The 15,087-nt window shown below is 43.1% G+C and overlaps 3 protein-coding genes across 9 annotated transcripts; all 3 read right to left on the minus strand.

Moving 5' to 3' along the window:
• Window positions 1-113: 113 nt before the first annotated feature.
• taz (tafazzin) lies at window positions 114-3,651 on the minus strand. Of its 6 annotated transcripts, none has more exons than XM_037246326.1 (11): window positions 3,603-3,651; window positions 2,748-2,930; window positions 2,435-2,563; window positions 2,292-2,337; window positions 1,932-2,017; window positions 1,788-1,868; window positions 1,630-1,671; window positions 1,501-1,563; window positions 940-992; window positions 778-855; window positions 114-585 (listed from the first exon to the last, which is right to left on the minus strand). In XM_037246326.1, exons 2-11 carry the CDS (start codon window positions 2,896-2,898, stop codon window positions 499-501), a joined length of 816 nt encoding a protein of 271 aa, XP_037102221.1. In that variant the 5' UTR covers window positions 2,899-2,930; window positions 3,603-3,651; the 3' UTR covers window positions 114-498. The 6 variants fall into 6 exon arrangements, with proteins under 6 accessions (XP_037102221.1, XP_037102220.1, XP_037102222.1 ...); XM_037246325.1 differs by having other exon boundaries at window positions 2,776-2,930; window positions 3,603-3,645; XM_037246327.1 differs by having other exon boundaries at window positions 2,776-2,882; window positions 3,603-3,642.
• A 205-nt stretch (window positions 3,652-3,856) lies between these two features.
• Window positions 3,857-8,009, minus strand: LOC119119734 (mitochondrial carnitine/acylcarnitine carrier protein-like). Its single transcript, XM_037246310.1, has 9 exons — window positions 7,734-8,009; window positions 6,674-6,769; window positions 6,473-6,600; window positions 5,908-5,998; window positions 5,293-5,410; window positions 5,065-5,137; window positions 4,863-4,972; window positions 4,518-4,639; window positions 3,857-4,446 (listed from the first exon to the last, which is right to left on the minus strand). The coding sequence occupies exons 1-9, from the start codon at window positions 7,833-7,835 to the stop codon at window positions 4,384-4,386; spliced, it is 903 nt and encodes a 300-aa protein (XP_037102205.1). The 5' UTR covers window positions 7,836-8,009; the 3' UTR covers window positions 3,857-4,383.
• Window positions 8,010-9,362: 1,353 nt separating this feature from the next.
• Window positions 9,363-14,843, minus strand: LOC119119721 (6-phosphofructo-2-kinase/fructose-2,6-bisphosphatase-like). 2 transcript variants are annotated; one of them, XM_037246283.1, is made up of 14 exons: window positions 14,624-14,843; window positions 12,581-12,706; window positions 12,389-12,485; window positions 12,251-12,317; window positions 12,098-12,172; window positions 11,930-11,986; window positions 11,736-11,857; window positions 11,419-11,626; window positions 11,199-11,345; window positions 10,715-10,819; window positions 10,404-10,533; window positions 10,248-10,310; window positions 9,950-10,014; window positions 9,363-9,445 (listed from the first exon to the last, which is right to left on the minus strand). In XM_037246283.1, exons 1-14 carry the CDS (start codon window positions 14,697-14,699, stop codon window positions 9,386-9,388), a joined length of 1,398 nt encoding a protein of 465 aa, XP_037102178.1. In that variant the 5' UTR covers window positions 14,700-14,843; the 3' UTR covers window positions 9,363-9,385. The 2 variants fall into 2 exon arrangements, with proteins under 2 accessions (XP_037102178.1, XP_037102177.1); XM_037246282.1 differs by lacking the exon at window positions 14,624-14,843 and adding an exon at window positions 13,098-13,439.
• Window positions 14,844-15,087: the final 244 nt, after the last annotated feature.

Here is a 15,087-nt window from a genome sequence, read left to right on the forward strand (position 1 = left end):
GGAATCAAAATCAATACATTGCAAGCCCTATTGCAGAGAAGCACTAAAGTCCATCAGGTTTCACAAATCTCTTAATTGTCTTCATATTGATTTCATGTTTTTTTACAACCACAAAAGGGTCCGCATATAGAAAACTTTATTGACATTGACACTGAGCGGTAATGGTTAGGCCAAAGAGGAGCCAGAGATTTTTTTTTTTTTTACAGGATAACAAATGTGCACTGAGCTAAAAAAATAATGATACATGGAAAGATGCAATAAGATAGAATAGAATTCAACCATAAAATGGTAAAAATACCATTAAAGGAAAAATACATCATTTGTGATGTTCAGTCAGTTCATGCTCAGCCTCATTCAGCATGTTTTAAAAGATTTGAAAGGAGTTCCGGTCACACACTGCGTCCTGTGATAAAAATGTTTTCCACTTGCTCCGGCACACTCCTGCACAAAATGGCCTTCCGCGTGTCCTTTGTCTGGCCTGACCCTTGTCTACCAGGCTCAGGATTTGTGAAGTGCCTCAGCTTGAACTTTGAGTCTCTGGAAGTCCACTTGGATGAGGTCGGTCAGCATCTTCCTCATCTCCAACTGCAACAGCGAAGGAACCGTGAATGTCTCTGACGCCACAATGCTAACACATTGCAGAGGAACATTCAAAGCGAAACATACCACCTCTGAAGTTGCACAAAACAATCGATATTTTTTTGACATACTATTTCAACAGGAAATATAATCAGTTAAAGGATTCGTAAGAATACAGACAATCCTATATTGTCTCACCTGGCTCTTGTTGTCTGCTCTGAGCTTTTCCACGAGGTCTTTGACACCGAAGGGTTTTCCCACGAGGATGGTAATTTTCTGCAAGCACGCCATCGATTAATCGGACGCGGCCGTCACTCAAGGATGGGAGAATGGGGGAGAACGCCGAGAGAATGTTGCTACCTTGCCAATCCGAGGGATGTAGGGGCTCACATTGGGAAGGACATCACTCAGGCCTGACACGAAAGATGATGGCTGTTATAAAATAGGTCCCGTGAAGTCTTAAGATCGAATTGTTTTCCACAGAGCATAGTTGTTGGATAGACTATTTGTATGTTCTATGCTTATGCTAGATAACTGATGTTTGAGTGTTTAAAAACAGCAATTGAGTTGCTAATTTTTGTGAACCAGTCTATGGACTTTCCCATTGTATGTTAGCATTAAGCTAGCAGACGTACCGTATGCGATCTTTAAAAAAACAAAAATAATATATGTCGTGATGTGGACATGAAAAGGGCCTGTGTTTGAGCTGTGTAGAAATGAAAAATAATTCATACGCGGATATAATTAACAATGTGATTCAGTAAATCTCCATGCACAGTAATCATGATTTTGGTGAGTTAAAGATAGGATGCAACTGGGATCGGGAAAAGAAACAAATGAGGATCGTAACAAAGAAACAAACATCCAACAGTCATTGAAAATGTAACATGAAATCGGGTCGACATAAAAAACAGCACTTACCCACATGCCACAGTGGCAGGATGACGGGATTGAGGGTGCACTCGGCTAGAAGGCGTCCCACACCTAAAAAATGACCAGTGGCCTGTGTAAGCGCCACGTTACAAGATGGCCATCATGCAATGCACTTACCCCATTTTAACCTGATGAATTCTTCACTTGTGTTGATTTTACCTGTTGAATGACAACACCACAAATGGAAAATGTTAGAATATGAAGCCAATTGATGCAAATGCCACACCCACTAAATAATTCACACAATGCATTCCAAACACTACACCAAATCATACCTTCAGGAAAAATGTGCACCCACTCCCCTCCGTTCAACTTCTCCAGAATAAAATCCATCCCTTTCTGGTAAACACCATCACCTAAAGAAGGGGCCGTAAAATATCAACGACGCGAGACCACGACGACGTGCTCGTGTCACTCACCTCTACAGACTGGCACGCATTTTCCTCGGCTGAAGAATCGAGAGTGCAACTCTCTTGTGAAGCAGATGTCCGATGCCGTCGGAGTCCTGTTGGAATGAAAGTTGAGTGAAACATACATTCCATACATAAATCCATGACTCTGTCGTCTATAAGTGTACACTGGAGCCATGCATACTCACGCTTTGGCAACTGTGAATACAACAACTAAAGGGATTTTTTTAAATGATATTTACTTTTTTCATCGGTCTGTCATGGAAAAGATATATTGGAAGTTTTTATAAATAACCCCCCCACCACCACCTCACCAAAAAAAGTGAAAATTATCTGTTACAGCTGAAATTGTACAGGAGGAAAACTTACCATCGCATCTTCTTAAAGTTCCACAATTGTTTGAGCTTAAGGACACCTATCCCACATAAACATACACACACACACACAAATAAATAATCACATACATACAATTTGTTTACTTTATTTTCCCAGTGCTTTAGGTGGACTCTCACCCCAGATGTGCGGGTCGTCCATACAAGACTGGTGATTGGAAAGTGTGATGAGGGGCGTGTCAGCCGGCCGCTGGTCGATGAGTTCCAATAGAACCTCACGGTTGTGGACCGTCAGGCAATTCATGTGCTCTAGGGGAAGACCGACAATGCTGTGAGTGATGAGAAGGTTCTGATTGAGATCATGGCGAGCGTTGCTAATTCATTTTTTTTTTTTTTTTTTAAATTGTGACATGGCTCCGTGAAATACTGAAATTCAATGTAAGAATCTACAGTCCACTTTTCGATGCTGCTAGCAACGTTGCATGCAACTTACTGGTCCACAAGTAGGAATAGGAGCCCACCATGCCCATGATGAGCGAACCGGAGAGCCTCCATGCCAACGTCGGGCATTGTGGGAACGGCCACTTGACCTCCAGCGGCATCGCAGCCTTCCACACACACACGTGCACTACATCCGCACACATTCATTAAACGATGAGCAGCATTGTTTAAGGCTCTGGAAAGACAAGCAAACGTCAGATGACGTCATTTCAACTAATGCTGTCATTTTTTGGATGCACAAATAAATGAACTTACATTAAAATAACAAATATGATTTTGTATGTAATGTAAAAATAAGTGTTTCCTCTTGGAAATATGTTCTACTTGTCAACACATACAACATCCCAGGTTAAACATTACGTTCTTGGTAGCTGGTTTACGTTTTGAAAAATCTGCAACGCCTTTTATAGCATTTTACTTTTATGCAATGATCCTAATCATCTGTGCTCTTTGCTTCATTCTATAAACAAGAGAAGAGTGATGATGGTCATTTGAAATTGCAAACGACTGATATTTACACTACATTATTCTGTGTTGTGCATCGTATCATTCACGCCCAGAACCTGTCTCGAGGAACTTTTCAGATCGTAAAATAAAAGGTGATGAAATGTGCATGTGCGTGTGATGTCGAATACAAGCACAAGAATTTGAATTCATACTGTATGTTACTCTCGACCCGAGCGAGGTTCCTTAGGTGGTGTTGCTACCATGCATACGGTTTGTACTCACCACACAAAAAGTTGAATAGGAATTCAAAAGTTTAGTTGTATGGACGGAAAATGAATGATTTAAATTCTTGCAGCAGTAATAGAGGGACGCACAAAGTATAACAGATTAAAACACCCACCTCACTTGCTTTTTTTCCTTATGACAGAATGACGACATAACCCGGAAGTGAAACGTTGCTTTGAATTGTGGGTAGTGAAGTTTCTACTTCAACAGAATGACATTTCGTCTCGTGATTGTAATGTGGTGGGTTTTTTGGACAAATTGTTTAAGTTTTGTGTACATCACATTGCACAGTTTATACTTTTCATTGATATATCTTTATTTGAATTTGTTTATATCTTTTATTTGCATTAGTTTTTATTTTGACTAACTCTGGTGTCTGCAGCCAGCATGGACTCAGATGACTTCTGATAAGATAATATAAGAAAAATGGTTGTCAAAAAAACCCAAAAGCTTTATTGAAAACGGTGACAAAAGTGTTCATGCACTTTAAACATTTCAAATAAAAGATACATGATCAAATGTAGATCTCAAAATGGTCCACGAAATAGAAGATAATAGTCGGTTATCCTTATATGCAACCAAACTGACTGAATAAATTGTGGCGACAATACAAAAGACGCATACACAAAGCATATTCATGGCAATATAATACTAATTTGTGGCTTTGATACCAAGGTAATCAAATGGAGCACACCCTCACCTTTCTAAGGTACACTCAATTTGCTTACCCAACAAGACCAGTGACAATAAATAAACATTTTGGGCACACATTTTATCAATATCTTAGAAACAATTAATAATGCTTCTCTCTATGTCATGTCTGGGGCTCCATATAAACATGGAAATTCGGCAGCAGCACAGTCCCAGCACTTTGTTGGCCACAGTAGCTCAAAAGGTCACCAGCCGGGTGCCAGCCAGTTCAAACCCTTTAAGGCGACTTCGAAGCCCAAGAAACATGCCTGGAAGAAGGAGAGAAAGAGATTTAAATAGGTGCTTATTCGCAAATGCGTGCAAGAAAAGTGAGTCGTACGGCGTTGGCGGGAAAAGCTCGGAGGAAGACGGCGTTGAAGCCTTTATAGAGCGCTTTGGCCCCTTCCTCTCGAAGCAGCGTCCTCAAGACGTCCAGCAGACCTCTGTACTTGCCGTCTGCGGCTGCACGCAAACACAAACAAACAAACAAACAAACAAACAAACAAACACACAAACAAACAAACAAACAAACAAACAAACAAACAAACCGTTACTTGCACTTTCTTTTTGTTTTGCATGTTTATGAATATGGGTGATGCTCAAACTCTCAAAACTCCTAACTGTAAAAATAAAACACAAATATATACATAAAAGGATGATTTTTTTTGCATGCATCCCCTGTCACCTGTCTGAAAGTTGGACTTAAGGACATCTGGGGGTAGCGCAATGGTCCAGTTCAAGAGTCCAGCCACGCCGCCAGCGAGCAGAATATAGGCGGGGCCAAGCTGTGAAACGCTAACACACACACACACACAGAAGCAAACAGAGCCATGCAAAGATCAACTCGTGTGTTTAACCTCACAGCCTTTTGGTGCTAACTCAGTTACCTTTGACCTTCTGGAGTCAGGAATTTTTTCAAGTATTCATACGTCAGAAAGTAGAGACCATTAGAAGGCACATCTGGAAAACACAAAACACAGATACATGTATTCATATTAATTCATGAATATGACAAAAACATGCTACGGTCAAAGCGTATACATCAACCAAAACGTCACAATGATAAATATTCCAAATGAAAAGAAGCCTCAATACTATTCTTCATGCCAGTGTACCTCTGATGAGAGTCAGCAGCGTCCCTTTGTAGACGCTGCGGATGCCCTTTTCCTTGTAGAGACGTGTGGCGCAGTCAAGAGGACCCGAATATTTGGATGGGCCACCGCCAGCCTGCACCTGCACAGTTTGATGCGACTCAAAACTATTATTGCCGCCATTGTTGAAGCATGATTTATTTAATTGATGAATTTATTCGTTTTCTTTTCTTTTTTTTTACTTATTTATTCTTTTTTTGTCTTTTTTTAACTTTTGATTTATTTATTTATTAAAGACAGCAATTTATCACCAAGCCACACAATGTAACTTGCCAAATATAGTGTAGCAGATCTATGCATGTCGTGGGACTAGTGAGTTTAAAACCCATGTAAGCCTGGAGTTGAAAATCAAACCCAGAATCCCACCAGCTGAGAGCCAGACATGCCAACCACTAGGACACTGTTCTCATGCAAATTGAATGTATTTAATATCAGCACATTTGTGTGGACAAGGACTTCATTTCAAAGCCATGAGGACCCTCACTAAACAAACTTGAAATACAAATGGGTAACATCGCTGCAGTAACTGATTAACCGACCCCTGCCCCCCAAAGCATGATGTCGGACTTTAGACTTGACCTGTAGTAAGCATTTAATCCTCTCTCCCGGAGCCACGATCACAGTTGTGAAGACCCCCGCCAGACATCCTGACAGGAATATTTGCGTGTGCCTGAACGCAGTGACACCGAGACGGCAGAAATAACTTTTACATACAAGTCACTCATTGTAAACATAAATTGACATCATATCTGTAGTTCAACACAATGTAGCCTATTTATAGCATACTGTATTTCTTGCAAAGAAAATAGACCAAGGTGCCCTATCAAGAAACAGGAGGTCCATACGTAACATGAGGGGCGGGGCTGAGACTTGAGGACGTCAGGGGGGGGAGGTGTCTCACGTGAGCGAATACCACGAGAGGGCACGTCAATGTCGACATTTATATTTGGACAGAACGAGGTCACTTCAGAACAACGTGGTCACGCGTTGCATGCTGTCAGATTCTGCTCAACCTACTATGTGCGGATCAGCTTTAAGGGAGACATTTTTTTCCCCCCCACATTGTTAAAGAGGTTCCAGATGTCTTAATGGGGACAATGGAAAAGTTTGGCTCTGGCTCCCACATGTGTGTTCTTGCACTAACGTTAGCTCTTGACCAGGTTTTGTTTGCTGGAGCTGCTTCCCCAAACCAAAGCCAAAGAAACTGATGGCCATCATGGGGGCCACACCCAGCAGCGGTGCACCCATCCCTTTGTACAGGCCCAGGATGCCCTAGACACACACAGCATACTGATGAGTGTGTGCATTGTGCCCGTTGTGTGTGTGTGTGTGTCTTTGCACTAACCTCTTTGGAGATGGTCTTACGAAAGCAGTCCAAAGTTCCCGTGTAGACAACGTAGCGAGACAGCGAGGAGGCTTTGGGCTGAGTTTGAAGTCTCACCTAAAAAAAATGAAAAACACAGGGTGACATATTTGGAAAACGGGATTTTGTAATGTTCTATTCGAAACAATCTGTTGTTGTCTGATGATTTGACAACATGTGTCCAGCATTGGTGTCGTTCGGGTTCAAGGAAATGACGTCACGGTGCCGAAAGCTCAGGTAACGAACAATCACGGCTCACCTTGATTTAGTCATGTGACCTTTGCAAGCTGAGTCCTTACGCACTGTGATGTCATTTTCAGTCGACAGCAAGTAGTTAATTGTCCGCCTCGTGAGATGGATCAAAACGGCTGCGTTTCGAGCTTTAGTCAAATTCCACAAATGTAGAATTCATCTGAATACAGCGTTTTGCATAACATTGTACTGTTAAGAACATTTGAAACTTAACGTCCCCTTTAAGATGCACAGTCCTTTATAAACATGTCAGGAACTGTTTACAGTACATGACATTGCCATTCTAACATTATTCTCAAAAGCGAATGCTGTCGATACTGTAAACCAATGCTAAATACTGCAGCTCCGCTTACCTTTCGATTTTCATATGCTTCAGTTGCAACATGGTTAGAGGTACAGCTTCGGTGCCAGGTACGCACAAAAGATTCCACTGCATTTTAATGACGGCTAATAAATCTTTCAATTTTGCCTAATAAATGCAGATCATGTTAAAAGCAGTCATGTCACTTCTCTTCCAGCCATAATCTCCTACTTAACCTCCGATTGTCGCCTTTCCGACTTTATGTTTTTGTATTTGCAAGAGGCCAAGTGTCGGTGGGAGAGTTGAACCCTGAACCTGAAATCTGCGCTTTGTTGTTTTCCCGAAACACAACATTCCCTTTCAATTTTACAAGATAAATAAGCATCTCGAGTTGCGCCTCGTGCCTTTTTAAGCTGATTTGTCCAATAATCTCCTCAAAGCCTGCGAACGAACAACAAGACTGGGATTGTCCACATTGTTGGGAGTCACCTTGATGGTGTCCAGCGGGTGTCCAGCCAGCAGCAGACACGCTCCGCCGAACCCCCCGGCCACAAAGTTCTTGAGCGGGGAAACTCTTGGCTCGTCCCCCATCCTCTCGCCAGCATGGTCTTGATCCGAGCCTTGGAGCAGAGAGGCGGCCTGCCTTGCGCTTGCGCTTGCGCTTGCGCTCCCGCTGCGTCACGGTGCACCCCCAGCCAGCCAGGTGGCCTGCGTCCTGCACCTCTGCTCCTCTTGCGCACACTTCGACACGACTTTTCGACTCAAACTTGTAAACTCTCCTTTCCGCCACGCCCACATTCCCGCCTCGTTACGTCATCGTCACGTGCAAAAACAATCATTGGAAACATCCATACGTCACAATAATAACACCCCAAATAAATATAAGTAACCCTCCAAATAAATATAAATATGGGGCGAAAATATAACGGAACTGTTTAGTAGTATGATCAATAGTATTAATGACCGCCCAAATAAACAAACAAAAAAACGTATTAAAATCGCCTCAAGTCAAACATTTGAACCGAGAAAAAAACAAAAACACAACTATTAAATACAAAGAAGGATAAAATCCACAGTATCTTGACAAAATAAAACAACATATCTCCAAAACTTCAATTGAAAAAAATACAGCAGCCGGAGATGACTATTTTTTCATGACTTCTTGTGAGTAACAGTGAACAGTAAACATCTGTTGTCAACATTTTTATTGAAAAAGTGTAAGAAATAACCATACACTCACAGAAGGCGAAAACAAATTTCGAGCGGCATCGTCTCAATTGTCATTATTGCGCCACCATTCCAATACAATTCCAGAACAATTTGATGCTTATTTTTCCAAGAAAGCAATGCTAACTCCACTTAAAAGATTCATATCTAATTTTTTTAAAGCCGCGCGTCAATCACTTAGCTCAATTTGTTAGCTTGGCATTTTGCTCAGAGTCCACGTTGGTTGAAAACAAAAACCAAACCAAACTGCTACAAGAACGACAGAACAGTCAGAACACTGAATGATGATAACGATGAATTATTGCAGTACGCTACCCACTGATTATTCCCTGAGCATCCATAAAGTGCATCATTGAATATGATTCAATGAATAGAATTCATTGTGTACCCCCCCCACCCCCACCCCCCCACACACACACTTTCTCCACCATGACTTGCCGGAAGATGTGCCATTTTTATGCCACAGTGGAACTCCAAAGCAATGTCAATTTCAAAAGGTAAGCAGAGCTGCAATGACATTGCATTCATTCAACCTACACAACAGTACTCCGAATGGTGAACCTGCAACACTAATTTCAAGTGTAACTGAGTATCTTTGTCACAAAATGCTACCTTTAGCGGGGAAAATAGGATCAAATCCTAATGGCTACTTACATAATGGTGGAAATATGATTCAATTAGCCAGTGGTGGCTTCTGATTTCACAGACAGGTCAAGTTATTGATGTAGCCCTTAATCAACCATTTGTATACAAAAGTAAAGTTTCCATTGTATGTCCCTTGTAAATGTTCTGTTGGGCCATGGCTTCTCATCAAAACATCTGATAATATTTGGATTAAAATGTAATTATGTCCACATACAGTCTGATGTATCATATGTGCTCCTTGGCGGCGTTTTTTTTTTGCCCCTGGTGGTCTAGATGTGATCCGGCACAGTCTCCAGCGCCTCTTCTGCATCTCGGTCCACATCCACGTTCTGACAAAGAAAACAAATTGCGACATCACGTTCAAGTGGGGGAACTAAAACATTGTCACCAAATGAGGCCTTCCTTTGGACGTAATCAAGGAAAGCTGACTTTGACTTTGAAATGATTCAAAAGAAAATTGACACTGACTTTATGGAGCAAATCTCTATGCTCAGGATTTACTACTTCACTCGTTCAAAGGCCGGAAGTAATATCATTTCAAAAACAGCATCCAGGAATACCTTGCTAGCGAGGTTAGCTTAGCTAACTAAGTGCGCTTTTAAAAGAAAGTCCACAGTATAGAGAGTTAAACATTAAAGTACCTCTCCCATGTGCTATTATCACATTAGAATATATCAAACACATTTGTGAATATATTCCCTGCCCAAAAATATGTCGACGGAAAAATCTTTACTGTAGAACACTAATTATAGCGCCCCTAAAATAACACTGCTAACCTATTTCCATATCTTGCCACCTTTTATGGCAAACTGAGTCAGATGTGTTGAACTCACCTCGGGTTTATCACGGTGTGTGTTCACAGCTTCAATGTTCAGGAAGACCGACTCCACTTTACACCCTGTGCCGTAGCCAAACCAAAAGCAAAACAAACACAAGTTGAAACAGCAATGACCAATAAACGGGCCCTCGCAAACCACTTTGAATGGGAATTAAAAAGTTACAAATATCCGTACAACACAAGTTAGATATTGTTTTTGGTCACATTAAGTACTGTTAGAAAAACACAAATCAATCATATTAATGCTAACATTCATGTTAGCAACACCAATAATGATAATAATAAAAACTGACCGTAGGCAACTGGGGTGAGTTTAAGGACTGTATGAAGAGGACACTTGAGGTAGGGCAGTTCCACTGTGTACAACATGTGTCATCATAATTATTAATAGCACAAGCAACAAGATGATGATGACATGATTACACGTGCGTTGTGCAAGATGCTCTCACCTGCACTTTTGTCCAGGAAGTACGCCAGCAAACATCTCATGACGGCCTGGTGGCAGATGACCAGCACGTTCTCCTGCCTCTCCAGTTCCATGATGACGGGTTCCAGACGCTGAACCAGGTCCTCGTAAGACTGGTGAACATGAGGCTAGTTAGGAGAGAAGCTCACCTGACTGGCACAAAAGCAGCCAGCCGTTGCTTGGACTTGATGGCTGCCGGTCGTGAATTAGTGTTCATATCGGGATGTTTTCCCCCAGAAAAATGTTCAAGGAAAAGATGAAGAGGCCTCGTAAAAAGGTCCAAACAATATTCACCTCGCCCTTTGGATAGCGGTAGCGATACTTGTCTTGGTCTCGCAATGCAAACTCTTCCGGATAATTCTCTTGAATTTCCTCGTAGGACATCTCTTCACACACGCCCTGAAACACAACGCAACCTTGCTGTGAAACTCACATTTTGATGTGAAATGACTATTTGAAAGCCATTTGAGGCATCCAGAAGATACTATTTCATTGGTACCGCATTTCAGCCACTGACACTTGACGGGTGTTAAAGTACGACGAATTTGACTTTGGTGTTGCTTGCGGGCGGAGCTTGAGGCTAACAGTTGAAAATTCTCCTTGAAACAAACGTCAACTTCACAAGGTCAGAATTGGACAGAATTGAAAAGCTCAATGGCGCCCCCTGCTGCCAGAAGTGGACAACTGCAATAACTGACTGCTGCAACTTTCTAAACTAAATGAAATATTTGCCAGTAAAGTTGGTCAAAATTTTGAGCAAACAGCAATGCATACTCACAGCATCAATCTCATTGAGAGCCTTCCACTGTTCATACGGCACCCCCAGAGCTTCAGCCGTCTGGATGGTCCTCTTCATGTGGCTGGTCCACACCTTCAGCTCACTGATGCTCTGCTTGCGCACGTACGTTCCCAAAGCGCTAGCAAACTGCGCGACAGGATGTTAACGAAAAGAGCCAAAGCTAGCGCGCGAGCGACGGCGCGGCCACGCGTCTCCTCACCTTGGCGCCGCGGGCCGACAATCCCGAGTCTCCGCCGATGCGACCCACCAGGTTAAGCTCGCTCTCGCCGTGGCGACACAGGTAGATGGAACGCGGCGTGACGTGGATGTTCATGAGGTAGTAAACGATTCTGCTCTGGATGTGGTCCTGCACGCGGTTCACCAGGTACCTGCTGCCCACGTTGAAGATCTTGATATACGACAAGTTCCTGCATTTAGGGGAAAGTGCGGGATTTCCCCCCCCCCACACACATTTGTATGGTCAGGACTTGTGAGGATTGAACAGATTGGTCTCATACAGTGAAGGAGTTCCACTACCTGTCCTTGTTATCATCCAACGCCACGTACGTTAATTTGTAACATTCAATCCTCTTGAGAAAATCGGCAACAGCCTCGTCCTTGTCGCAATTGATGTAATCGGGACTGCTTAGCTTGACTTGCTAATTGAGAAGGGCGGGCGGGAGAAATAAAGCGGTCGAAAGGTGTCGATTGAGTTGGCGCACATATCCTACCTTAATATTCTGAGCGATGATCTCTGGATCATCACAGATGGATTCCACAAAGAAAACCTGAACAGGCATGAGGTGATTAGGATGAATACAGACTCTAGATTTGTTAATATTGGTAAATCATTGTTCATATCTAGATATCGATACGATTACTAATCACCGATGACAAACCTTGTAGCCATTTTCCTTAGCAAAGCTGAGAATGAGCTCTCGGCGCTCGGGTGTGGTGTTGGTGGCATCGAAAACCTGAAATGACCGCATCGAGATTTGATGAAATCAAATATTTTCTTCTTGTGGGTCCGATGACTTAAGTGGATGACCCACCACCACTTGGCCTTGCCCGTTGGTGAAGTAGTCGCACACGTCCTTGAGCGCGGCAATGGCGCATGCTCTGCCGGAGAGAAAAAGCCACAGTTTGATTCATTTGCGGCCACGGAGCAAAAGGCCTTTTGCTAGTCGTACTTTCGGATTTTCATGGCCTCTGCGTTGTCGGGTTTGAAGAACTCGAAACTGTTGTAGGAACGCGTGGCGTCTCGGCGGTACTGCCCCACGTTGAACACTGTTGGCGGCACGTTCGTGCGATTGGGAAAAACAGAAGCCAATCTCAAATGGATCCACTCTGAGGCCGTTGCGTATCGCGCCCGCTTGCGATACCTTTGGTTGTGACGCCAATCCAGTTGAGATACCTGGTGAGTTTTTTGGAGATGTACGTTTTCCCACGAGCAGGTAGTCCCACCATCACTATCATGGTCGGCGAGTTAGTGAACTGTGGAACCGACGCTGAAAAAACACAACAAACAATTTGGCCATTACTTGTCAGCAGGACAAAGTGGAAAGCATATTTATTCCAAGTGGAATATTTTTCTAATTTATTTTGATTGATTTATTTGATTGATATATTTTTGCTTTTATTCATTTATATTGATTTATTTGATTTATAAAAAATGTTTCTTTTTCTTTTGATCGAGTGGGAAAAAAATAGATTCAAATAAAAAATGAGATTTTGGGGAAAATGTCGGTTGCTGCTCGGTTGGAGCGAGGGTGAACGACCGACCGGCAGGGTGAACGACCGGCAGGCAGGCAGGCAGGCAGGCAGGCAGGGTGCCCTGCTCGCAGCGCCACGTATCAAGCCGTCTAATTCAAAGACACGACGCCGCGTTGCGGTACTCACATCCTCGACGCTTGCTTAGTCGGTTGGGCATCCACGGCACCCACGTCTTCTCCAGTCGTGTTTGAGTCAGGGTGTTGTGACTTTGCGACATGGCTGTTGCTGTGTGTGAGTGTGAGTGAGTGAGTGAGTGTGTGTGGGTGCACAGACTTTAGACTTTAGAGTCTCTCGCAAGAAGAGCGTTGTCGTCCAAGCACCTGTTTGGCTGATGGCACAGGACGGAGTGTTGCCGATTGGACGATAAGACGAGCTGGAAGAGCTCAGCCACCAATGAGCTTGGATTGATGGCTCAGAACATCACACTGACGGCTTTTCAAAATATGCATGCGTGTATTCAATCGCTGAAACACACGGACCGTTCAGCCAAAATGTATTCAATCAACCCAATATCTATGTTTTTGCAAATATCAAAGGCAAAGCTTGATGATGGATGAATTGGCCCTGGAAGCCAAACTCATCTTCAAATGTTGATGCCATGGGTGAGACCTGTTTAATTTCAAGTGACCCTCGAGACTTTATTTTCATGGGGAATTTATTTCCCATGAGCAAATTGTGAGTTTTGATTTGTTATTATTTTTTCGAAAATGCTCCGTTTTTGTGGGGGTTGTTTTTGTTTAAATTGTATGATATATAATGGAGTATTTGTTGAGTGCAAGATGAAAAAAGGTCAATAAGTAGGAAGATTTAAAAAATGAGGTCAATCAGTATTGAGTAATAAAGTAAAGTCAACTTCAGTTTTCAAGCAGCTAACTTTGGTTCTTGAGTGGCTACGAATGTGCAGCAATACCAAAATAAAGACAAAAATGTCATTTTCAGTATAATTAGAGTTACTTTTAGTAAATCTTATCAACTCAAGATGGAGTTAGTTATGCCTTCTTTGAAAGCATTTTTTTATTTTTTATTTGATAATTCTTTTTCAAATTTAGTTATTTTTGTTAGTTTTCATGAACTGTTTTTGGGTCAGTTTCGTCTGAATGTGGACGACCCCATTTCTAAAAATGTACTAAAAGTTCCCTTTTAACATGGAAGCACTTGGTAAGCAATCTAAATGTAGACATCAGATTCTCCGGATTCGAACCGGAATCATATTTAACCCTTTTCGACCCACAAGCATGACGTCACGTACTCGTGGACTTCCTCAGAAGGTGTGTGGCTTTTTAGGAGGACGCTCACCTGTGCGCGGAAGAGGGAGATTTTTCTTATTTTTCATGGGCTCCATAAGCGAGCAAAACCGGGGTCCACGTGGGCGCGTGCTCGCCACAACACTGGCCACGCCCACGAAGCCCCTCAAAATACACGCCCCTGAAATCGAGCCGAGCCCCTACCCACCAACACCTCTGCCTGGTCCCCATGGAGACGCCGTGCACGCGCAGCATTGGTTCCTTCCTGGGATGTCAACGAGCGTGACACCATGAGACTCGCACGCGCGGGCGGACGCACGCACGCACACTCGCCACAGCGGTCAGGAAAGGCCGATTGGCGCGCGGCCACGTGTTTTTCGTTACGCAACCGAGCGGTGAGTGGCTCACCATAGGGACGCTGAAAGCGGATCCTCCTCCCGTCCAACACGGGCCCCCCAACTTGCGTCACCGATATGGGCTTCATCCTCCTCCTGTAAATGCGACTCCGAGACGGAGCTTGTGAATGCGCGCACTGCGCAAGCGTAAACGCGGCGGGCGCATTGTTTGTCCCGGCCTGCCCAAGCAGCCGGACTGGTTTCGCCTTTTTTCCCCCTCGAACTTCCCGTCGTTCACTGCGCCCCTGGCAGTGCGCGTGCGCGAGCATTCATACAAACAAATCATTTGCATTCTCAACAGGATGTCAAATATTTCAAGGGCAAGGCCCAATTCTACTATGTGTTCGTTCGCCTGTAACACCGTAGAATAGTTCGCTCATTTCTAGAAACAAACAAACAAACAAACAAACAATTACAATTTTACAAAAGAAAAAAAAATCTTAAAATATAGCTCTCTTAAAATAAGGGTTTCATTGC

The sequence above is a fragment of the Syngnathus acus genome, chromosome 2, assembly GCF_901709675.1.
Source record: "Syngnathus acus chromosome 2, fSynAcu1.2, whole genome shotgun sequence".
Taxonomy (NCBI): domain Eukaryota; kingdom Metazoa; phylum Chordata; class Actinopteri; order Syngnathiformes; family Syngnathidae; genus Syngnathus; species Syngnathus acus.

Bases quoted from the DNA above. Each gene is read 5' to 3' on its own strand.
- taz (XM_037246325.1), bottom strand. From the start codon at position 3,640: ATGTCGTCATTCTGTCATAAGGAAAAAAAGCAAGTGAG. The intron at 2,931-3,602 runs GTGGGTGTTTTA...TTGTCTTTCCAG, and splicing joins AAGGAAAAAAAGCAAGTGAG to AGCCTTAAACAATGCTGCTC. The intron at 993-1,500 runs GTAAGTGCTGTT...CTTTCGTGTCAG, and splicing joins CCTGCCACTGTGGCATGTGG to GCCTGAGTGATGTCCTTCCC.
- LOC119119734 (XM_037246310.1), bottom strand. From the start codon at position 7,835: ATGGGGGACGAGCCAAGAGTTTCCCCGCTCAAGAACTTTGTGGCCGGG. The intron at 5,411-5,907 runs GTCAAGTCTAAA...CAAACTGTGCAG, and splicing joins GGATTAAATGCTTACTACAG to GTGCAGGCTGGCGGTGGCCC. The intron at 4,640-4,862 runs GTGACAGGGGAT...GTTTGCGTGCAG, and splicing joins TAAGTCCAACTTTCAGACAG to CCGCAGACGGCAAGTACAGA.
- LOC119119721 (XM_037246282.1), bottom strand. From the start codon at position 13,188: ATGTCGCAAAGTCACAACACCCTGACTCAAACACGACTGGAGAAGACG. The intron at 12,173-12,250 runs GTGGGTCATCCA...CGGTCATTTCAG, and splicing joins ACGGGCAAGGCCAAGTGGTG to GTTTTCGATGCCACCAACAC. The intron at 10,015-10,247 runs GTCAGTTTTTAT...GCTACGGCACAG, and splicing joins ACTCACCCCAGTTGCCTACG to GGTGTAAAGTGGAGTCGGTC.